This window comes from Dipodomys merriami, unplaced genomic scaffold (assembly GCF_024711535.1).
Source record: "Dipodomys merriami isolate MVZ:Mamm:240054 unplaced genomic scaffold, mDipMer1.0.p SCAF_9, whole genome shotgun sequence".
In the NCBI taxonomy this organism is placed as follows: domain Eukaryota; kingdom Metazoa; phylum Chordata; class Mammalia; order Rodentia; family Heteromyidae; genus Dipodomys; species Dipodomys merriami.
Genome location: NW_027206512.1, coordinates 14,903,271 through 14,927,926, shown reverse-complemented (window position 1 = coordinate 14,927,926; position 24,656 = coordinate 14,903,271). Strand labels below are relative to the sequence as shown.

The 24,656-nt window shown below is 43.2% G+C and overlaps 1 protein-coding gene across 7 annotated transcripts in view; it reads right to left on the bottom strand.

Annotated features, from left to right (window-relative positions):
- Window positions 1–8,107, bottom strand: part of Lin54 (lin-54 DREAM MuvB core complex component) — a 72,674-nt gene extending 64,567 nt beyond the window's left edge. For 2 of the 7 annotated variants that reach the window (XM_070012791.1, XM_070012795.1), the window contains exon 1: window positions 7,961–8,107. Coding sequence is in view for 2 of the 7 variants with exons in the window: in XM_070012789.1 (XP_069868890.1) it covers window positions 7,260–7,281 (22 nt within the window). In the remaining 5 variants the exon portion in view is untranslated. Of the gene's footprint in view, window positions 1–5,706; window positions 5,724–5,747; window positions 6,089–7,259; window positions 7,556–7,960 lie in introns of those variants that run through there. The other 5 variants (XM_070012789.1, XM_070012793.1, XM_070012794.1 and 2 more) reach the window with 5 other exon arrangements.
- Between the last annotated feature and the right edge of the window lie 16,549 nt (window positions 8,108–24,656).

Genomic DNA, 24,656 nt, shown 5'->3' with positions numbered 1-24,656 from the left:
AGTTCAAATCCAATACAACCAAAAAGTAGTAATAACCTCTCAATATAAATATGAACAATCATAGAGAAAGAGTATCATTAAAAACTCAGTATTTGTTTGGCTTAAAATATAACTATTTGTGTAAGCATGTCTCCACATCACCATAAATCATAGTAACAAACTAAGCAACTGTTTTCAAGTACATTTCCCAAAAGATTGATTTTAAATAATATCCTTTACAATTATATTCATCTAAAACATCTACAAGGTTTTATTAATTATCTTATAACTTTTTTTTCAGTCATTTAACTAATGTTATTGCTTCCCAACTTTGTGAAATGCTGTGAAATTAAAGCCCTTACCCTGAGCAGGTGAGAAATCAATGATCACAGCTGTACTTCGGGAGAAGCATCCTCATCTCAGTATTGGACTGAATTGGGGACAACAGGCTTATCAATGAAAGAGCCATTAAACAGTTCAAAATAAAAATAAACAGAAAGTATGATTTAGGATGATAATGAAAAAGAGGTAAAATAAATAAAATATATGATACAAAAGGCAAGTGCTCTATGCTTTTACATTTTGTTTTTTTTGCTCAGTCTGGGGGCTTGAACTTGGGGCCTGGGCACTGTCTCTGAGCTCTTTTTGCTCAAAGCTAGCACTCTACCATTTTGAGCCACAGAACCACTTCCTGTTTTCTGGTGATTAATTGGAGGTAAGAGTCTCATGCACTTTCCTGCCCGGCTTCAAACTGCCTCAGATCTCAGCCTCCTGGGTAGCTAGATAATATTTTAAGAAGGTCAAAAAACAACAGAATATTACCACTATAGAAATGATGTTCTCTTAGATATAGGAGGAGAGGCACCTGGGAGGACATTTTCATTTTTGTACATAACATGAATATAACAAGATCCATTGCTGTAGAACTGATGAGCAAGTAATCTGTGATATGTTTAGATAGAATGATGTGAGTATTTAAGTGCACTAGTTATATATACAACTTAGATTTTAGCTTTGCTTTCTAAACCCAAACACCAACAATTCAAAAAGCAGGTACAAAACTGTATTTCTCAAACTCAACTGGAAACAGTGAACTACACTTGATTTCTGCTGAAGATTTGAAAGATTAGCACTTTCATTTTCTTTTCTTTCCTTTTTTTTGGCCGGGGAGGGGGAAAGGGGGTGTCAGTCCCTAGGCTTGAACTCAGGCCTGGGCACTGTCTCTGAGCTTCTTTTGCTCAAGCCTAGCACTCTACCACTAGAGCCACAGAGCCACTTTTCTGGCTTTCTCTATGTATGTGGTACTGAGGAATCGAACCCAGGGCTTCATGCTAGGTAAGCACTCTACCACTAAGCCACATTGCCAGCCCACACTTTCATTTTGATAGCATTCTTTTAAAAGCATAATCTGAATCAGTTACATAGCCATTCTACAGTCAAAATCAAGGATGTGAAAATTCAAGGATATGAGAAAGACTACAGACTAGAGAAAAAGAGACAGAACCTGTAAAGTAAATGACATTTTTGCCAAGTAAAAGGCAAACCATTTAACGTGTAGCATAAAGAGAAAAGTTCTGTACTGTTCAAACTACGTAGAAGAGTGGTTTAGGAACTGAGTAAACATGGGATAAATATGATATAGAAAACTGCATACTGTCTGTCAAGGCAGACAATAGTATATTTACAATACAAAGAAAGATTTAGTTACAAGCCAGGCATAGTATTGCATTCCTGTAATCCCAGCACCAGTAAAGCAGGCAAATAACGAGTTTGAGGCCTGTTTGTGCTATACAGTAAGACACTGTATCAAAAGGGGGGAGGGGAGGATTGAGTTTCAGTAAAACAATATCAATCTAAATTTGATTTGATAGTTTTGCTACTTTATCTAAAAATTTACCTAAATATCTTCATAATTTAGGTGACTACTGGGGATTCACAATTGTTTCCTTTAGAAATGAAGTTGTGCTGAGCACCCATGGCTCACGCCTATAATCCTAGCCACTCAGGATGCTGAGATCTGACAAATTCTGTTCAGTCAGCCCAGGCAGGGGCTGGGAAGGTGGCTCAGTGGTAGAGTGTTTGCCTTGCGTGCATGAGGCCCTGGGTTCCATTCCTCAGCACCACATAAGCAGAAAAAGCTGGAAGTGGTGCTGTGGCTCAAGTGGTAGAGCGCTAGCCTTGAGCTGAAGAGCTCAGGCCCCACAACAGACCAAAAAAAAACAAAAAACAAAAAACAAAGTCAGCCCAGGCAGTAAAGACTATAAGACCCTTCTTGCCAACTAATCGCCAAAGAAAAGGCATCAGTGAAGCTATGGCTAAAGCAGTGTAAAGTGCTAGTGCTAGCCTTGAGAACAAAAGCTCAGGGACAACACCTCAAGAACAGACACCAAAACAAACAAAAAACCCCTGAGATTACTACACTGAGGCTAAAGCAGGAAGATCATGAATTTGAACTTAGCCTATGCTACATAGGAAAATGTGTCAAACAAACAAAAACAGATTAATACAGGAGTCTAATCATAAAGACTCATTCTCAAATCTTGGACCCCCTACTTGCTTATCATGCAATCTCAGGCAATTATCTGAGCCTCAGTTTATTTACAAGTCACTATGAAGACGATTATAGGTACACTGTAACACAAATTATTTTCCTGCTTCTCTAAATTAGCCTCTCCATGGGGCTGAGAAGGTGGCTCAGTAGTAGAGCACTTGCCTTGCATGCCTGGGGCCCTGGGTTCAATTCCTCAGCACCACATAAGCAATAAGAAAAAAACCGGAAGTGGCGTTGTGGCTCAAGTGGTAGAGCGCTAGCCTTGAGCTGAAGAGCTGAGGGACAGCACCCAGGCCCAGAGTTCAGGCCCCACGACTGGACCCAAATAATAATAATAATAATAATAATAATAAACAACGAATAAATAAATAAATTAGCCTCTCCTGATTTTTCTACATTTTATGACAGCCAATATCCTATCAAACACCAGAGTTTAAGAATGTGTCATCTGTGACATCTCAAATAACATAAAATTACAACTTCTCAATGACTATATCCCTCTGCAACCAACAGTAATTTATAAAGCTTAGAGCCTACTATGATATTTTTATCCCTGACTCCCCTCATCTACAATACATCCATACACCTAAACTTTACTGAGTTTATCTCCTTAGGAATATTCGGGAGACTATCACTATCCTAGTGAAAATAAAAACAAAAACAAACAAACAAAAACCTCTAGCAATAAGCCCCCCTCTTTTCCCTTCCCTTTTTGAGGAAGACTTCTAACACAGGGTCTCACTGGGTAGCTCAGGCTGGCCTAGAACTTTTGATTCTCCTAACTGCATCTCTTGAGGGCTGGGATCACAGGTCTGAGCCCCATGCTAACTGTTCTTAAACTGAAAACTCCCTGAGATGATCATATTGAGGTTATTTTCAGCTCTTATCTCCAGCATAGTGTATGACCCATAAAAGATACCCAGTGCAAGCTGAATATCCATTCTCAAAAAGGAAGTATTCCAAGTTTTCAGATTTTGGAATATTTGCATCAACTTTACTGTTAAGCATAACCAACTCAGCAAATTTGAAATGCTCCCAAATCGGAAGCTTTCTGAGTAAAAACATTTTGGATCTTAGAGTTTCAGATTAGGATGTGCAACATATAACAGTTTGCAAAACAGGAAAGAAAACCTAAAGCTGGGCATAGTAGTACACACCTAAAATTCCAGCACCTGGGAGGTTCAGACAGGTAGTTTGTGAGTCAGAATTTAGCCTGGGCAATATAAGTAAAAACCTGACTCTAACAAACTAACAAACTAAGTAAACTAATTTGAAAACACTTTAATATATCTAGCTTTTAAATCTTAGTTCTATTACTAAATAAACTCAGTTGGCATGAACCAAATAATTGCAACATGAGAAGGATAATTAAAAAACAAAGATCCAGGGGCTAGAAAGTTGGCTCAGTGGTAGAGTGCTTGCCTCCCATGCATGAGGCCCTGGGTCTGATTCCTCAGCACCACATAAGCAGAAAAAGAGCCAAAATGGCGTTGTGGCTCAAGTGGTAGGACACTAGCCTTGAGCTGAAGAGCTGAGGGACAGCGCCCAGGCCCAGAGTTCAGGCCCCACGACCGACAAAAAAGAAAAAAAGAAAAAAAGAAAGATCCAGTTCCTGTTATGTAATGCAATATCAAACTATATGTTAATGAAATATTTATATTAAGCATGATATATTAAATATTTAATGCCATGTATTTTAATAATTATTCGATATTCTAAGCACTTCTCAAATATTTCCTCTGAAACTTTTTGGGTCATTAATTTTTATAGTGAATAAAAGCCAGAAGCACAGGGCGCCAGTGGCTCACGCCTATAATCTTAGCAACTAAGGAGGCTCAAATCTAGCTCCGGCAGGTAAGTCCGTGACATCTTACCTCGGTAACCTCTAGAAAACCAGAAGTGGCACTATGGCTCAAGTGGTAGAGGGCTCCCTTGAGCTGAAGAGCTGAGGGACAGCGCCCAGACCCAGAGTTCAAGCCCCACAACCAACCAAAAAAAAAAAAAAAAGCCAGAAGTCTGAACTATTCACACATTTTCATAAAGTAATTCCCTCCTAAGTACAAAATACAATGTACAGCATTATATAACGTCTGTTAATCTTCCACAATTTGAACAAGGGAATTTACAGGTAAGCAAAAGTGTTAGTTACTATTGGGCATTTCTTAAGTATTAATCTGTTACTTTCAAACACTCAACGTTACTGACCAATCTTGCACTGCTGAAGGTGTGGAGAATAAAAGAGGATCCTAAATTAATGTATAAAAAATTGATTACTATGTAACCTTTCAGTAACATTCCTTTCATGTGCAAGGAAATAGACTGCTTAGGGATCCTGCAACATACATATGCATCTTTACATAATCTAAGAAATGTAAAGTGTGTCATTATACGGTCAATCATCTCTTAGAATACAGCAGAGGTCTCACTTTCTCTACCAACTTAGTGGTCTCACATCCAATCACAACCAAGGCTTCCATCAGGCCATGGCAGCCTCCCTTTGACAATGGAAGTAAAACTCATGACCAAAATAGATTCCTGAATTGAATTTCCCATGGAATACAGCCTAGTGTAAAATCTTCCATAACTTTGTTCTCTGAATTCATGAAATTGGAAGGGACGAGTGAAGAATTTCCCTGAACAGCATGGGTATAAAATATGACTGACAGTATCTCAATTATTATTTGCCAATTGGCAGGAGCATAAAGGCCACTCTTTGGTTGACAGACCCATAATATCAAAAATAAAGAAAGGCAAAAACGGTTTTTAATCGATTGCTACAAAACTGGTCCATATGCTCAAAAAACGTGAGGCTCCACACCCCCAACAAGTTATAGACTGTGATCTAAGTCGGACCTAAAATGCAGAAGAAAATGCCAATGCTTTGCCTCCCTAAAGGAACATGCAACCCCATAAGACTGCTGGATACCACCAAGCCCACAACACCCGTCAGAGTGGATATTTTGGTATCACATCAGGAAATCATGATAAGCACTAGCGGTTCCTCTAGGCCTCAGCGGCAGCCTGAGGTATAAAAGCAAACTCGAGCCCTCTTGATACTCAGAGAATAATGTTGATGTCATTACGAGGCTACCGATCCTTTGCACTCCGGACAAGTCATTCCCGGATCACACGCAGTTCCTCCTCCACCCACCCACATCTCCCCAAATAACAGCGACCTCCAGACAGCCAAGTCCTCGGGTACCCCGTCCTCCTCTACCTCCAGCGGCTGCCGCTCGCTCCTCCCTGGGGCTCCGAGGTGGGGGCTCCAGAAGGTCCCGGGCAATCCCGAGTCCGGGTAGTGCTTGTTTTGCCCGTGTACAGTAGCTCTGCCCAGTTGCTTCCTTTCCCACTTGGCCCGGACTGGAGTGCTACAGGGTCACCAGGAGCCGAGGAGGGAGCCCGGGTGGCGAGGTCGCCGCCGCCGCCGCCTCTGGTATGTCAGGGGCCGGGATTGTATTTCGAAAGATCCGCCATTTTCACCTCGTCATCACCATCACAGCTCAGCAGCTTCCCCGGCAGCCCAGCCCGGGCCGGCGCGCCGCCGCCGTCAGTCACCTCCCCCTTCTTCCTCCTCCTCCCCGCCCCGGCCCGCCCTCCCGGCCGCGCCGCGCCGCGCCGCGCACACCCACATATCCGGGGACACCTCCCGCCGGCCCTGCCAGCCTTCACACGCGCGCCGGGGTTCAAGTGCTCACCTGCGGGGCTGGGCCAAGACCTTTCACCCCCAGACCAGACACCCGGTCTCCGCGGGCGCGCCGAGCGGCGTCGCACTGCGCGGGGTCCCATGTCCGGCATCTTTCCTTTTAGCAAAGCCCTGGCCTTGAGGAAGGTGGTACGAGGACAATAAAGAACCCAGACACTTTCATTTTCAGAAAGGCACTTGAAAGCCAGTGGGAAGTGTTTCATTCACTGTATCCATCTCAGACCAGGAAGACACTATGGAGCCCTTTAATGTCAACTCGCTAACTCTGAAATTCTACTCCACCATCGAAACTACTTTGACAGCAAGGAGCTCTTCCCCCAACGCACGTCTGATCTCTGGCACCCCTGAGAATTACAAGCACGGATACTTAAGCAGATACAATGGTCCACATGTTTGATTACTAAATTTATTTTTATCCTCTTATCCTCTCCACTTATCTGGTCATTCTCCTCTCCACTTATTTACCTCGTCTATGGACACTGACTTCCAACTTGTCCGTGATTTAGGATGACAGTGCGACGCTGGATATAAAATGCGTTGCTCCCACTGTGGACACTTTCATTCTAAAATATAGACGGTTAGCTAAATTCACCCCATGTTGTTCAACTAAAACTCGAAACTAAACACTCTCTGCCACTGACATATTTGCAGTGAAAACACACAGCCTGTTTTAGAACAGGACCCCAGAATTACCTGTGCACCCCCTAACAGCCCCTTTCACGAGTCAGCTGAACAAGCAACTACGAGAGCAAAAGTATTTTTTTAAATCATCAGGTAAGAAAACGACCCGCAAGCCTTCTGGTAAGACCGACCTTTTGACAGAGTCAGCTACCTCTGTTACTTTCAGGAAGATTTAATCAGCACCCATACAACTGTCGTCCATTCAACTACACACATAAACTCTACAAGACCTAGCTGAAGGGAGCAAACTGAATTTCAAGGCTGCCAACAAGGCCATAGTACTGTCACTTTTTTTTTTTTAAGTTGCTGTAAGAAGAGTCAGCAGAAGTCATTCCATTTCCCTACCTTGTCTGGATGACAACTCCATAGAAAAAGGTCAGCAGGTTGAGACTTAACTGAGGGCCATGTACCACCCACTCCGAGCCTCGTTTGCGGATGCAGCCTGCTAGACGCGGAGGGCCACCGGGCTCCCAATCTCTTCACCTTTAATCTTGGACGTGCCCACCCACCGCCGCGTCCAGCCCGCAGTCCGGGGGCTGTTTACCGTTGCTTGGCCAAGCTCGGTCCCAGCCCGCTCCCTGCCCGAGCACCTCGGGGACACGGTGACATTTGGCTGGTGGGCTCCGCGAGGGAAACGGACACCACACCGAGGGGCGCCCATACGAAGGGGCGGAGGGGGGGGTAGGTGGACGGGGACGGCGAAAGGAGGGGCTGCGACGAAATGACACAGCAGCAAAACCGATTTCCAGAAGCCGGGGCCGCCGCCGCCGCGGCTCCTCCGGCCGAGCTGCGTGTGCGTGTCAACAGCCGCCTCCCTCCAGCCCGCGGGGCCGGCCGAGTGACAGCCGCGCTCCCGGGGCCCCGCGGGCCCTCCGCGCCCCCCGCCCGGCGCTCCCCACCGGCGGGTTCCCGCTCCGCGGCCCACCGGCCCCGGGCAGCCGGAGACAGCGGCCGGGCGCTCTCCGCCCGCGCGCCCGCACGCAGCGGGGGCTGGCGCCCCTTCCCGCCCGCTCGCCCAAGCCCTCAATTCGGGGACTGACACTCACCAAAGCCGGCGGCGCCGCCGCCTTCTTCTCGCGCCGCGTTCCCCGGGCTCCCAGCAGCCGCGGCGGCGGCGGCGCCTCCGAGACACAGACCGGGGTTTGTTCAAAATCACGCGCCCAGCGCCATTCCACCGCCGCATCCCATAATACGCTGGGCCCGCCCGCGCGGCCCCTCCCCGCCCACCCCTCCGCCCAGCCCCTACCCTCCACGCCCCGCCTCCCCCGACTGGCTTCCTCCGCCACGCCCCTTCCGCACCCCTGGCCCCGCCCCTTGACAACCGGAGCCCGCGTCATTCCGCAAGGCTCCGAGTTACGCTCCAGCAGCACGTGACTCGGCGGCGAGGGGGGGGCGAGGCGGGGGATTGTGGTTGGTCCAGGCTTTGGCACGGAATGGTCCACCTGACTGAGACGAGGCGGGGCAGGAGGCGACGGGAGGCTGGGTTCGCGCCTGCGGTGGGGAGGGACTTGTCGCTCGCACTTTCTGGCAATCCTTGTTAGGCAGTCTGGGCTATAGGCGAGGTTTCCGGCCGCCCCTGATATTCGATGTGTTTGGATCAGGAGCTGATCAGTACTCGCAAATGCTAAATCACTCTGCTTTTTAGACACGAATTTCAAAACAATCTTCAAAAAGGGACCATTGAGACTTCTTTGAAAGGGATGTTTTGCTTTTTTCTCAATACATATACTCCTAAGATAGTACAATGATTTTTCTTTTTTTTAAGGGCCACTGATGTACATAGGAGTTACAGTCACATAAGTAAGGTAGTGAGTCCATTTCTTGTCGAACTTGTTACCCCCTCCCTCATGTTTCTCCCACTTTCCCTCTTCGCCCCCTGCCAAGTTGTACAGATCATTTCCAAGGTAGTGTCTTGTGAGTATCACTGTTGCATTGGTTCCCCCTTTATCCTTTGTTTGTTTGCATTCAGTCATCCTTTCCTTCATCTGTTTTTTTCCCAGTATTTATAAGATCCAACTGGTGACTCAGCTAAAAACCAGGGGGGTTAACTGGGAATGTGACTTAATAATAGAGTGCTTGACTAGCATGCACGAAGCCAGAAGTGGTGCTGGGGAGTGTGCTAACCTTGAGCAAAAGAAGCTCAGAACAAGTGCCCAGGCCCTGAGTTTAACCCCCAGGACTGGGTGGCAGGGGAGAAGAGGGGGGGGGAGTATTCAATTAATTACAGTTAATTATTCTTGGGGCTTGAACTCAGGGCTTGGGTGCTGCCCCTGAACTCTTGCTCAAAGCTAGGGCTCTACCACTTTGAGCCACAGAGCCACTTAGGGTTTTCTGGTGGTTAATTGGAGATAAGAGTCTCAGGGACTTTCCTGCCCAGACTGGCTTTCAACTGTGATCCAGATTTCAGCCTCCTGAGTAGCTAGGATTACAGGCATGAGCTACCTGCACCCACCAGTTTCTTTTCTTTATTCTTTGCTAGTACTGTCATTTGAACACAAGCCTTCACATTTGCGAGGCTAGCCCTCTTATCACTTGAGCCATACATCCATCCCTTTTGCTAGTTATTTTGGAGATGGAGTGTAGTTATTTTTTCTGTCTAAACTGCCCTCAAACCATCATCCTCCAGATCTTAGTATCTTGAGAAGCTATATTTCCTTTTTGTCATTAGTTCCTTGTAGTTGTTGTTTTGTTTTTTGAGACATGGTCTCACTGTGTAGTCTACGTCCTTGAAGTAAATATCTTGCCTTAGCCTCCCAGGTGCTCGGATTACAGGCATCTGCCACCGTGTTCGGCATATTTCTTTTCTTTCTATTTGCTTTTTGTTGAGAAGAGGGTTATCGTTGATTTAATGCATTACTGTTTGGCATCCAGTGACACTGATATATTCTGCTAGGCCTGCAACTCCAGCTCCCAGCAAATCCTGACCTGTCCAACACTATTCTTATGCTCCGATAAGGATCCCCACAGACAACCATCACTGACGCAGCCAGTGAGAGTTGAGAGCCCAGAGCCTTCTTCTAGCAGGGTTTTTATAGGGCTTTTAGGGACTTCTATGTATCATTGTAACACTTAACAAATGATATCACACCAATGGGAAAATCATAAAATAATTCTAAAAGATGATTAGCATAACCGGTGGCAGGAACTGACCAGGTACTGGGGATTGGCTGGTTCATGGGGTTGATGCTCTTCAAAATGATTGGCTAAACCAGATGGTCTAAACCATGACCGAGTAGTCTTTAACTTGCAGGAGCATCTGGAACTTTGGGTTTTTCCTGTTATCTGGTGATTATATGTAGTTAGTGGAAATTACCATAAAGAATTTGGGCTCAAGGGGATCAAGGGGTTGCTGACACATTTCCCGGACAAAACGAATCCAAACCTAAAATTGCTGTATTTTGTTTAGGCTTCACATTCCCCCCTCTACTAGTGACTAAGGGGGCCAATCACGGTCCCTTGATATCTAGTTTTATATTAACTTCATCTATGGGCTGAACTGAGATCTGAGAACCAGTACCCGGACCGCTCTTTACTAACCGCTTGTTACTAATCTGTTAATCACACAAAGACCAGTTGTGAGTATCAGAATTAACAATATCAGGAGTCCAGCCAGAGGCATTATCTATTGGGCATTATCTATAAGGGTTGTAAAGCCATCCAATGTCCAGGTTGGTGTGGGACGTATACAAAGCCCCTCACTCAGGTTTTCCAAGATCCTCATGTTTTGTTTTTTTTCCTTCTACCAGTCCTGACTCTGTATATCACAGCTAACTTATACCAGCTGTACTCATAAGCTCCATTTTTAAGACACACTCATACTGTTTGCTACATAGTTAAACTTTCTGGGGTTTGTCTTCTTCCCCTTTTCAGTTCGATACAAGATACAAACATTTTAAGACAATCCTTACTTTTCAAATCCTTTCTTAACCAGGAGACCAAAATTTTTTTTTCTTTCCCAAGGCTTTCTTTACTACCCTCTTCTTTCCCTGAGTTTCTTTGCGGCTTGAATTTAAAATTGCCCATTTTCCCCCCTTTTGCTTGTGGAACCAAGTTATCTCAGAACAGCCTCAAGGCACCACTGGGGTGGAGAAGCTTGCTAGATTTTAAGGCTAAGAGCAGGGCTGAGTCTTCCAGTCCCTATGCCCCGAAGTGCCTAAGTTAAGCTAGTGGTGTCCTTGCCCCCCAGTATCCACTGTGTGAGTAGAGAGGGTTACCAGATATCACCAAAACAATGTCCCACAAGATCTTAGTTTTAGCAGACTCAAAGCAGCTTTCCATCAGGAAGCAGTTGCAGGTGATGGAATCAGGCAGGAGTTCAGTCTACTTTTACCACGGTGGAGGTGGTCCAGGTGGCTATGTAGATTTCCTCCAGGTGACTGTCAGGCTGTTGTTGAACTTTACCTATTAGTGTGTACAGCAGCAGCAGCAGCAGCAGCAGCAGGGTCTCTCAGTGGCTCCAAGGGACTGTCACACCTCATGCTGGGCTGCAAATTCCTACACAGACTGGTTAAGGATACAGTACCTAGGCTTGGCAGGCTGTGGCCCCACTGGTTTTTAAGACTGTTTAGACAATAACCCAGGACAATCCAAAAGTGACTCTGGTCCCTTGATCTTAAAAGGGGATGATGGGTGAAGATTCATCTTCTGTAACTTCTTCAAGCTGAATCAGGGGCATTGATCCTACCCAGCCTATTTACAAAGAGATTACCAGGGTTAGATGTTATTAAGAACAATATTTTAACTTTTGACAACAGCAGACCTTTTCTCTGGCTACAGCAGTGTAACTTGTTTAGCATGCTGTTTTGCAAAAGCATCTTTCTGGATGGCTTAGAAACCTGATCTCCAGTGACCCTAACAATGCCTAAGTTACCTGTGTAGGCCTTCAGACAGATGTCAATATGGACACACTCTCAGGTTTACAAACTTTTTCCTGCGCAGATGAATTTCATGTAGCTGGTGTCAGCTCAAAAGTTACTGTCAATTAGGGCTTTTGGCACATACAGGGGTTGGGATTTAAACTATCCCCCACATTTTACAACCTTAGCTTTTTACTACTATCACAGAAGACTGGCAAGTTCCTGTCCCTTACAAGGTAGATAGTCATGGACATTAGGCATGCTTACAAACTCATGACCCTCTGGCTCTGACCAATTTTGAAGGGTCACACAAAAATGGCTCTAGGATCTAGCATTATTTCTTCCATCCAAGCAGTGTCTTACTGCCTCTGGATGCTCCACCATTGCTTTTGTCCCAGGAGTGTCTTCTCCACACTGGGATAAATGCCTCATTGGCATTTACCTTAGTTGGTCACTGGACTTGAACTTGGGGCCTAAGTGCTGTCCTTCAGCTCTCTAGCTCAAGGCTAGCATTCTGCCTCTTTGAGCTGCAAAGCAACTCCACTTTTCAGACTATGCTGGCCGATTAGAGATACAGTCTCACATGGACCTTTCTTTGCACAGGCTGGCTTTGAACCAGTTTGTAGATCAATGAGCCATAAAAGGCTACTTTACTCCAATTAAAAGCAACAAGGTGGTCAACATAGAAGTAACTTTTAAGCATGCTCTTACCTGGAACTTATTAAGAGCCAAAGTTATATCTGACAAACTTACTAGAATCCTCACTCCTTTTTGTGGGTCTGCTGGGAACTGTTACTAAAAAACCTATAAGAGCAAACTGAAATAGCAATTAAGCAATTATTTTGGTAAGCCTAATTTTTCCTTTTTGCACTTGGAGGCAAATGTTAAGAACAATTTTACTTTTAAACTTTATATCCAGAAATCCATTCCTAGTTTTTAAGCCTCTTATTAATCTCTGTTTTAATATTTTATACTTCAGTTTTTAGTTGCATTTTGAAAAATCTCTTGAAATCTCAAGGCTAGGTGTTACTCATTGTCTCTTGGCTGCTTGTTTTAAAACAGATACACATTAAAAACTTTTAAACTCAAATGATAATTTTTCCTTAATGCAAGAATTACAATCACCACCACTGGACCAAGAAACTAGGCTTAAAACTTTTATGTCTTAAAAAAAAACATATCCACTTGCAGAATATCATTGAGAGCAAATCACCTTATACAGATAAACTTTTTAACCATCTTTTTAAGGCCTTTTTAATTTTAACACATCCAAGGGGCAGTTTTAGCAATACTAATCAGATCATCACATCACTAATTTTAACCATCATGTTTCCAGTGTCTCTCTGCAGGGAAAAGGGACAGGACAAAGATGGGCCACTCGGGCCCTCCTATGGAATGGGCACACACCCAATCCAACTCTTTAGGGTTAGATGAATTGCATTTGTGGCAGTTTGCCTTCTTTCACCATGTGTGGACTCCTCCCCAGGGCCTGTCCCAGCATGTATGACAGCTGACTGTCATAGTTTTTAGTTACATTTTGAAAAATCTCTTGAAATCTTGAGGCTAGGTGTCACTCATTGCCTCTTGGCTGCTTGTTTTAAAAGATACACTTTAAAAACTTTTAAACCCAAATGACAAATTTTCCTTAATGCAAGAATTACAATCCCCACTGCACTTCTGCACTTCTGCCTGTTCACTACAGTAAAAGGAGTCATTGACCATTGAACTAGTGATTCCAACTTCAAGATCTCTTTATTGGGTCTGGGAATATGGCTCAGTGCTAGAGTGCCTGTCTAGCAAGCATGAAGCCCTGGGTTCATTTCTACAGTACCATATACACAGAAAAAGCAAGAAACAGTGCTGTGGCTCAAGTGGTAGAGCTTCAGCCTTGAGCACAGAGAGTTCAAGCCCCAGGACTGGCAGAAAAACAACAACTACAAAAATCTCTGTATCCCTCTAGTAGTTGGTGGTTTTTTGTTAGGTGATTAAGGTGAAGTACAGAATCCTCTATGATGCTCTGGTATACTTAATGTGCTAGGGATATAACCAGTCATAATTTGGAATGGGGTTTCCCCTCAAAGGAAGTAGGTATTGTTAATGTCAGTCATCTGAGAAGATTAATACCTTGATACAGGATATGCACACTTAAGAGGACTCAGACTAACAGAGGGGAGAAGTTTCCTCTTTCTAGCCCTTGCTGTTGATGTTTAAATGTTTCAACCTGGACACAAATTGTTTCAAGAAGTATATCCACCAAATTTCCTCAAAGAAGATAACTGCCAGTAAAAAAGACTGGATGTTAGATAGAAACTTCATTACAATGGCACTTAAACCTCTTTCTGATTTTGCCACCTTGTCCAGTTTTCCTCCATGGATATGGAGTCTCATGGACTTTTCTGCTTAAGCTGTCCTTGAGCCATATCCTCCTGTTCTTAGCCTTCCACATACTTAGGATGACAGGTACACATCACTGAACCCAGCTATAGGTTGAGAAAAAGTCTCCAGGATTAGGATTCTGTATTTATGATTGGGGTAGGATTGTTTTCTCACTGTTGCTCTTCCATTTTCAGCTTTATGTTTTCTGTGCTCCTGAGACTGACAGGATCTCTTTTTAAGTAAACTGCTTGTTATTTGGTGCTTGCTAGACTCTTTGAGTTTGGGGGGGGGGGGGCGGGGAGGGTGGAGTCAGGAAGGAAGGGACATAGCTTTTCTGTGATCTTGTTCCACTTTGGTCTTTGGCAGGATTTGTATCCCAGCATCTTGAATGGGACTTTTTCTGTGCTGGATTTCCCTAACATAGAGCCTCATGGTCTGGACCTAAGATAGTTTGCAGTCTTTCCTCCAGAGGTAAAAGTAGTTTTCCTTTTCGGATCCCTCCAATGATGATGGGTCTCCACCCAATCCTTGGGGGAAACCAGATTCGAGGCCTCCTCCCATCAATTAAGTCTTTTGTGCTTAGGGAATTTGCTTTTCTCTTTCTATTCCATTCTTTTGGCCTCTTCCCACTACCATCATCCCACTAGACTTTCTCTTCTACAGTGCTTCTCTTCTACAGTGCTGTGTCTTTGTTCTCAGTACCCTGGTGGGGGTCCATAGAGAAGAGCACAGTTGTGGTGAACTCTTCTATGATCATGGCTCTCATGAAATTCTACAGCATGCCAGCACATACTCAATTTTTAGTCATCATTATGGTTTGGAAATGAAATGTCTCCCAAAGGCCACATACATGGTACAGGCTATGAGCTGGGTGGTGGTGGAAACAGGAGCTAGGGCTCCTGTTTATATTATTGGAAGTGTGACCCAGAAGGGTGTATCAGAATTCCAACCTCTTCAAACCTATCCCTCCCACCCCACCCCATCCTCCTCCTCTTCTTCCTCTTTCTTCTCTTCCTTCTTCAGCCTCTCTCTCTTTCTTTTTCCCTCTCTGTCTCTCCCCTCCCTTCTTCTGTGTCTCCCTCCTTCCTAGTCACCATGATGTCATTAAGTGCTCAGTGTTCTTCTGCCATGTGCTTCAAAGCCCCTGACCTGCTGAAGCACCTGGGTCATGTGGCCATGGACTGGAACCATGAACCAAAACACATTTTTCCTGTTTTTTATTTTTCATTTATTAGTATTTTTAAATGAGATCTTAGTATATAGACTAGATTGGCCTTAAATTCATTATGTAGCTCTAGCCTTAAGCTCATGATCCTCCTGCCTCAGCCTCCCAAGTGCTGGGATTATAGAGATGTACTACCTTGCCCAACTAACCCTGTGTGTGTGTGTGTGTGTGTGTGTGTGTGTGTGTGTGTGTGTGTGTGTGCTGGTCCTAGGGCTTGAACTCAAGGCCTTGTCACTGTCCCTGAGCTTTATTGCTCAAGGATAGCATTGTACATCTTGAGCCATACCTCCACTTCCAGCTCCTCCTCCCCCCCTCCTCCTCCTCTTCTTCCTCCTCTTCCTCCTTGTTGTTGGTCATGAGGCTTGAATTCTGGGTCTGGGGCTGTTCCTCAGCTCTTCAGCTCAAGGCTAGCACTCTACCACTTGAGCCATAACACCACTTCTTCTGGTTTTCTAGTTGTTAATTGGAGATAAGAGTGTCATGGACCTTCCTGCCTGGGCTGGATTCAAACCATGATCCTCATATCTCAGCCTCCTCCTAGAATTATAGGCACTAGAGCCTGACTCCTTCCTGCTTTTAAATTATTTTTCCCCAGTATTCTGTCCAGTGAAGAATTTAACTGAGCTTCTTCCCTATTTATATGACTGTTCATTTCCTTTCCATGCTCTGCCACATATAAACATTGCTTGTGTCTCATTTCCTTTTAATAAAGTTTATTACTGTGAATTAACTGTACAAAGAGGTTTCATTGTACTTTTTCTATACATGTATATAATATACTTCTACAATATTGACTCTCATCTTTTTAGAAGCACTTGTGTCTCCTTAGATTTCAAGACTCAGTAGCTCAGAGACCTCAGGCTTCTTGATTGGCTCAAATACTTATCTGATTTGCTACTGTGGTATGTGGGAGCAATACTCTATTCAGCTTTTTATACCTAGAACAGAAGCAGGAGTACCTCCAGGCCATATTTCACTGTAGTTGGAGGGTCCACGGTACAAAGGGCTCATTGAGTTTTTACCCAGGATAGTTTTACCTGTTTGTTTGTGCCAATACTTGGGCTTGAACTCAAGGTCTCATGGTCTTACTTAGCTTTTTGCTCAAGGCTAGCACTCTACCACTTGAGCCATACCTTTTCTATTTTTTTGCTGGCTTATTGGAGATGAGTCTCTCAGATTTGTCTGCATAGGCTGGCTTTGAATCAATCCTCTAACTTCAGCTTATTGAGTAGCTAAGATTATAGGTGTAAACCATTAGCACCCAGCATTTACTTACTTTACTTAATACCACCTTCTGTCACTCCTACTAATTATCAATACATTTAAGGTTCTCTTGCAAACCAACCTGAGCTCTGTCCTGTAGACAACAGAAATGGAAATGTACTTTAGAGGAGGTAGCAGCCACAATGAAAACAGTGACACCTAATAAAGACCCCAGACAGACTTGAAATTGCAAATAAATACAAGTGCACAGATATAAATACTTAAGACTAGATTTAATACGTCACACAAGTATAGAATAAAAGAGTATAGATTAAAAGGCAAGATTTTGTTCCTTTTCTTTTTGAGGTCTGATATTCAGTGAGATGCACTGGTCTTATGTGGATAGCTTGTTGAATACTGTAAGTCTATACACTCATGCAACCCATACTTGTATCAACATTAGAACCTTCCATCACCTTCTTCCACTTCCTTAAGTTCCCATTGTTTCTCATTGCTTCCTCCAAATACCATTAGTTTTGTCCAATTTAGAGCTTCATATAAATAGACCTATAGTGCCTATAATTTTAAATGTCTAACTTCTTTTGACTCAGTCGAGGGCTTTTGAGATTCAATCATATTGTATGTGACTGAAATCTCTGAACACATGAAGATACATCTGAGAATAGTGTAGGAAATTCCTGTAAAGAGATGTTAAAAACGCCCAGGTGAAAGCCAGGCACTGGTGGCCTGTGTCTGTAATCCTAGATACTCAGAAGGAGGAGTCCTGGAAGATTGAGATCCAAAGCCAGTCCAGGCAGAGAAGTCCTTCAAACCCAAACAGCCTGGAAAAAGTCAGATTGCAGGCATGGCTCAACTGGCAGAGTGCCAGCCCTAAGCAAGAAAGCCAGAGAGAACTCAAGGCCCTGAGTTTAAACCCCAGTACTAACACAAAACAAACAAAAAACATACAAAGTCCAGGTGGAAAGATTATGTTGTGTCTGTGCACCGCTGCACTTGTGTGCATGTACACACTCACACACTCTCTCTCTCTCTCTTTCTCTTTCTCTCTCTCTCTCTCTCTCTCTCTCTCTCTCTCTCTCTCTCTCTCTCTCTCTCTCTCACACACACACACACACACACACACACACACTGGTACTAGGGTTTGAACTCAGGGCTTTGTACTCTCACTTAGATTTTTCATTCAAGGCCAATGTTCTACAACTCAAGCCATAAGTCTCCTTCTGGAATTTTGCTGGTGAATTTGAAATAAGTCTCTGAGATTTTTCTGCTTGGGTTTGCTTCCAATCTTTATCCTCCGTTCTCAGCCTCCTTTTTGCCAGCTACTGGCAAGAATAAGTTATTTATTTCCAGATGCCAGTGGTTCATGCCTGTAATCTTAGCTACTTCAGAGGCTTTGATCTGAGATCAGCCTGGGCAGGAAAGTCTGTAAGACTCTTATCTCCAGGGCTGGGAAGGTGGCTCAGTGGTAGAGTGCTTGCCTTGCATGAATAAGGCCCTGAGTTCGATTCCTCAGCACCACATAAGCATAAAGAAAAAAAGCCAGAAGTGGCACTGTGGCTCAAGTGGTAGCGTGTTAGCCTTGAGCTGAAGAGCTGAGGGACAGCGCCCAGGCCCAGAGTTCAAGCCCCACGACTGGACCCCCCCCCCAAAAAAAAAGACTCATCTCCAATAAAAAAAAGCCAAAAGTGGAGCTGTGGCTTAAGTGGTAGAGTACTAGCCTTGAGCAAAAGAAGCTCAGCAAAAGCCCCCAGGCCCTGAGTTCAAGACCCTGGGCTGGCACAAATATACTAACACACACACACACACACACACACACACACACACACACACACACCACCACCACTACCACCACCACCACCACCACCACCACCACCAACAACAACAACAACAACCACGCAAATAAGTTACTTATGACAGGAGAAAAAAAGAGAGAGGATGCTGAGTGGAGAAGGGAGAACAAAGGGAACAAGAAAGGACTATATAATACACACATGGGGCAAGAGGAACAAGGCAGAGTGATAGAACACTGGCATTAGACTTCTTATCTGAAATTCTGGAAGTTAGAAAACCACAGAACAACATTTACAAGTCACCAAGGGGAACTCTGCCAAAATCCCATCCAACAAAGTAATAGAAGTTGCTAAATATGCAGTGATTCACCAATATGCTTCTTAGGAATTTCAGACTGAATGCTACCCAACATTAAAACAAGCATATCACAGGCCTCATATCAAGAGAAAGAAAGTGCAGAGATGGGGAATTTGTGGTAAATTGCTTTGAGTATATACAATGATATGGGAATCATAACATAACTGGAAATTATAAATGTTTTCAAGTCTTAAAATAGATGAAGCATGCTGCATGAAGAACCTTGCTAAAAGGGAATAAAACCTTCCAGTCTATCTTAGTAAAATCTAGGAATTAGGTGGGGATAAAGAAAGGAAGCAATAAGTGGCATTGTGGCTCAAGCGGTAGAGTGCTTACCTTGAGCTGAAGAGCGCAGGGACAGTGCCCAGGCCCAGAGTTCAAGCCCCACGACCGACAAAAATAAATACATAAATAAATAAATAAAGGTATGTTAAAAAGAAATGAAGCAGTAGTATGTTAATATGTTATAGACCTCAACTAGGCATCAAGAGTATGAAAATAAATATTCTAAGACTTTTCATTTACTGAGGTATAATAAAGGTATAATGAGGATGAAAGTATCTAGAAGGAAGGAAATAACAAAACTTGTTCTCATTAGATATTAGAGAAAAAGTGTTGAATGGTAGAAAAGTTAGGTAATGTTTATTTGTATAATCTTTGAAGTGGATTTATTTCTCTGTTATTTTTGCATTTTCTTCTTATAATCTTTCTTTCTAATTTATTTTTCCTGCTTTCCTTCAACTAAAATATTCTTTCTTTCTTTCTGTCATGAGGTCTGAACTCTGGGCTTGGGTGCTGTCCCTCAGCTTTTCAGCTCAAGACTAGCACTCTACCACTTGAGCCACAGCACCACTTCTGGCTTTTTCTGCTTAATGTGGTGCTGAGGAATTGAACTCAGGGCCTCATGCATGCAAGGCAAGCACTCTACCACTGAGTTACCTTCCCAGCCCCCAGATTAAACTGTTGCTTTAAACATTACAGACTCTTCACTCATTTAGTTAATTTTAAAAAATTAACTGGTTACTGGTGGCTCATATCTGTAATTCTAACTACTCAGGTGCTGTGGATGACAGCTCAAAGCCATCCTCTACAGGAAAAATTTTGAGATTCTAATCTCCAATAGACCACTAAAAAAGCCAGAAGTATGCCGGGCGCTGGTGGCTCACACCTGTAATCAATCCTAGCTACTCAGGAGGCTGAGATCTGAGGATCGAGGTTCAAAGCCAGCCCAGGCAGGAAAGTCCGTGAAACTCTTATCTCCAATAAACCACCAGAAAACCGGAAGTGGTGCTGTAACTCAAGTGGTAGAGCGCTCGCCTTGAGCTGAAGAGCTGAGGGACAGCATTCAGGCCCAGAGTTCAAGCCCCACAACAGACAAAAAAAAAAAAAAAAAAAAAAATCTTTAAAAAGCCAGAAGTGGAACTGTGGTTCAAGAGATAAACTATTAGCCTTGAGCAAAAAAGTTCAGGAACAACACCAGAACCTGATTTTGAGCCCTAGGACTGGCACACACACAGAAAAAAGTATTGTACTAAAAAGAATAAATCACTAATAAAATTTTCAAAGATAATATTCCTTTTAAAAATTTTACCTTAATACACATTTCACACTGGCTAAACTGAGAAGAAAATAAAATAAAACATAAAAGAACAACATCATTAGAATTATAAATATACAGAACAATTGGGAGGACTCAGGAAAGAATTAAAAATACTATTTTAGTATTGAAGACTAAACTAGAGGGAACCCAAGAATAAATACAATAGATTATAGCTGAAGAGAAATACTGAAAAGGGAAATTTTTTAAAAAAGATGTGACAAAAGAAGATAAATAGTTTTTAGGAAAGTATCAAGAGACCAAGATTAAAGATAAGCAAAGAAGATCTAACATATAGATAATAGTAGTTTCTAGGGAGAGGAAAAGAACAAGCCTGGTGTGGTGGCACAAGTCTATAATCCCAGGTATGGGAATTACAAGAATCCTGGGAAGGTGAGGCAAGAGAAATGAGAGCTTAAGGGCATCCTGCATTACAAATTTTCAAGGAAGAAAGAGGAAGAAAGGAACAAAGGAATGAAGGAAGGAGAAAAGAATAAGGTAGGCCGAAAATCTAATACCTATAACTAAAGAAAATGTTAGAAATATTGAAATTACATATTGAAAGAGCATAGTGTACCTGAGAATATTAGCCTACAATGACCAACATAAAGATACCATATACCAAAACTACTAGACTTTAGATGCATGTGCATGCACCCGTCCTGGGGCTTGAACTCAGGCTAGACAATGTTCCTTAGCTTTTCCACTTTAAGCTGCTGTTTTACCATTTGAGCCACAGCTCCATTTCTGGCTGTTTGCTGGTTAGTTGGAGATAAAAGTCTCAGAGTTTTCTGCCTGCCCTGGCTCTTAACTGCAGTTCTCAGATCTTAGCCTCCTGAGTAGTTAGGATTTCAGGCATGAGCCAATAATGCTTGCCTCTCACCAGATATTTTTCTGCAGTAGTTCATGCCACAAGAAAATGGAGTACCACACCTAATATTCTCATTTGTTAGATCAGATCTAACAAAACTGATGTTTAAACATAAAAGACATAGGCAATTATCAACATCCAAGAGTATGCAAGAATTCAGTTTCATAAGTCCTTTCTGAAAAATATATTAATGAACTAGTTTCAGAAAAACAAAATGAGTAGAAAGAGTATATAGGAACTGGTGGTAAGTATTAACTTTTCATGACATAGAAGACTAAGTGAAGATTAAAAGGAAGAAAGTAGCTGGGTGCCTGTGGCTCATATCTGTAATCCTAGCTACTCAGGAGGCTGAGATCTGAGGATCACTGTTCAAAGCCAGCCTGGGCAGGAAAGTCAGTGAGACTCTTATCTCCAATAAATCACCAGAAAACCAGAAGTGACACTGTGGCTTAAGTGGTAAAAAGCTAGCCTTGAGCTGAAGAGCTCAGGGCTGAAGAGCTCTGCGCCCAGGCCCAGAGTTCAAGCCCCACAAACGACTGAAAAAAAAAAAGGAAGAAAGTATCTGGGCATGAAGGAGCACATCTGTAACCTCAGCACTCTGGACGCTGAGACAGGAAGATTGCAAGGTCAAAGCTAGCCTGGGATAATGAGACACTGTGTCAAAAAGCAGAAGGTATAATTCATAGTAGCTGTAATGTGCACATAATATCAGTGTAGTATAATCATAAAAAAATGGGAAAGCTAAGTGTGGTGGTAAATATCTGTAGTCCAGTACAGAATGGGGGTGGGGGAAGGTAAGTGACAGGAGGAAAGAGATTATCAGAACATATTTCCTCTTTTTACAGTAATTACACTGGTGGTAGTAGTATATTTATATTGTTATTCTGAGGCTGTTGTGTATGTGATAATGTGGGATGAATGATTAATTATGAGATATTCTGATTTTATAATTCCTTACATATTTGTGAGCCAAAGTACCTAGTGGGGAAATAAGAAAATACAAGTGGCCGGGCGCTGGTGGCTCATGCCTGTAATCCTAGCTACTCAAGAGGCTGAGACCTGAGGATCACAGTTCAAAGCCAGCCGGGGCAGGAAAGTCCGTGAGACTCTTATCTCCAATAAACCACTAGAAAACTGGAAGTGGCACTGTGGCTCAAACGGTAGAGCGCTCGCCTTGACCTGAAAAGCACAGGGACAGCGCCCAAGTCCATAGCTCAAGACCGACAAAAAAAAAAAAAAAAAAAAAAAAAGCTTTGGTGGCTCTCTAGAAGTATCATTTCCCACTAAAAGGAACAAGGGTTTCCTGAGAAGTGACTGATTCTGGTTCCAGGCTAGAAAATACACTTGGTAAGTCTTGAATAGACTTAAAAAAATAACAGTAGCAGCATTTGAAATCAGTGTAGAGTAAGGATAAATGTATAGAAAACAGCTGAATTAGTAATTACATTATTTTTCCTTCTATAGCAAGGTGCATTTCAGTTGGCACAGTAGACATAGAGTATGTACTAGAAAAGAGGTTTCTTTGCCTATTTATAGGGAAGCTGTAAGGATAGAAAACATCTACTAATAATTGGAGGGTCCTGGGCAAGGAAATTATTTTATTGGACTAGAGTTTAGTGAGCAAATTTATAGTCCAAATAGACAACTGTGACATGCTTATTAATTTCTTGTGTACAAGAATGAGTTGGGGGTTTATTAACATGATGATTTTGATTTAGTAGGTCTGGGTTAGGAGTGACAGTTTTACATACTTAAAAAAAAGTGCAGGTAACAGTGGCTCAACACTGTAATCCTAGCTATTCTGGAGACTTAGATCTGAAAATCTCAGTTCCAAGCAGACCAGGCAGGAAAATCCATGAAATTCTTATCTCCAATTACTGTTAGATGTGGAGCTGTAGCTCTAATGGTAGAGTGCTGCTAGCCTTGAGGGAAAAAAAGCTCAGGGACAGTGTTTGAGCCATGAGTTCAAGCCCCAGTACTGGCACCAAAAATAAATTTAAAAAATAAAAAATAAAAAGATAAGATTTGTTCACTTCTTTTTCTTTAACTTTTTTATTAGTGTATACTGATCATACAAAAGGGTTCACCATGTTATCTCACACAGGCATATATTTTACTTTCATTAGATTAACATCCTTAATTGTTCTTTCTTTTCCCCAATCCCTCCAACCACCACCTATTTTTCCATTTTCTTTTTTTGGTTGTTGTTGGGAATTGAACTCTGGGCCTGTAATCTTAGCTATTCAGGGCAGATAAATTCAAGAGATTAATCTCCAATTAACCAGGAAAAGGCTGGAAATCGAGACGTGTCTAAATCAGTAGAGCACCAACTTTGAGTAAGGGAGTCAATTGAGAGTGTAAGTCTCTTGAGTCCAAGCCCTAGAAGCAATGCATACACATACACACAAAAATCCCTACCAGGGCCTGGGAAGGTGGCTCAGTGGTGGAGTGCTTGCTTTGTATGCATGAGGCCCTGGGTTTGATTCCTCAGCACCACAGAAGCAGAAAAAAGCCAGAAGTGGCGCTGTGGCTCAAGTGGTAGGGTGCCAGCCTTGAGCTGAAGAGCTGAGGGACAGCGCCCAGGCCCAGAGTTCAGGCCCCCCCAACTGACAAAAACCCAAACCAAAACCCTACCATGATTCTCCCACTCCTGTCTAAACCCATCCTACCCACTTCAAGTTTACTTGTTCAAGTTTCAGGTATGTATATATACATATGTATATATATATATATATATGTATATATACATACACACACACATCCTGCTCTGGCAGGAAGATCCATGAGACTCATTTCCAATTAACCACCAAAACCCCGGAAGTAGAGCTGTGGCTCAAGTGGTAGGGCACCAGCCTTGAACAAAATGTTCAGGGGCAGCGCCCAGGCCCCGAGTTCAAGCTCCCAGGACCTGCACACACACACACACACACACACACACAGCCAAAAACCCCAACTCTATTCTAGAAAAGGAACAACAACAACAACAAAAGGCTACTCCTGAAGGGTACAGGAGTAATGAATACAACCAAGTATAAGGGTAACATGATTTTTTACTTTGTCATTTAAATAAACCTAAGGACCACATATTGTAAACAGCTGGACAAAATGGAATGTATGATTAGCCCTTAAAAGGGCATATCCGGCATTAACAAAAGGAAATGGATTGTGGTGAACTGGAAATAAGAACAACGGGTTCTCCACCATCGGTCGTCTGTACAGTGCTTTGAAAGAACCAAGAACAGGGTACCGCAGACCTAGGACCCGGAACTTAAGTCAACGCAGTAGTTTGCCCCACCCGGCCTTCATTGAAGTTGCACGCGTGGCGCACTACCTCGAAGTTCTTCACCCAATCACAAGTCGGAGCGTGAGAGCGCAGCCTGCGGGAGAGACGAGGGCGGGCCCGGGCTGTGAAGCGAGGAATTTCCCGTCACTCAGCCTTGGGGGA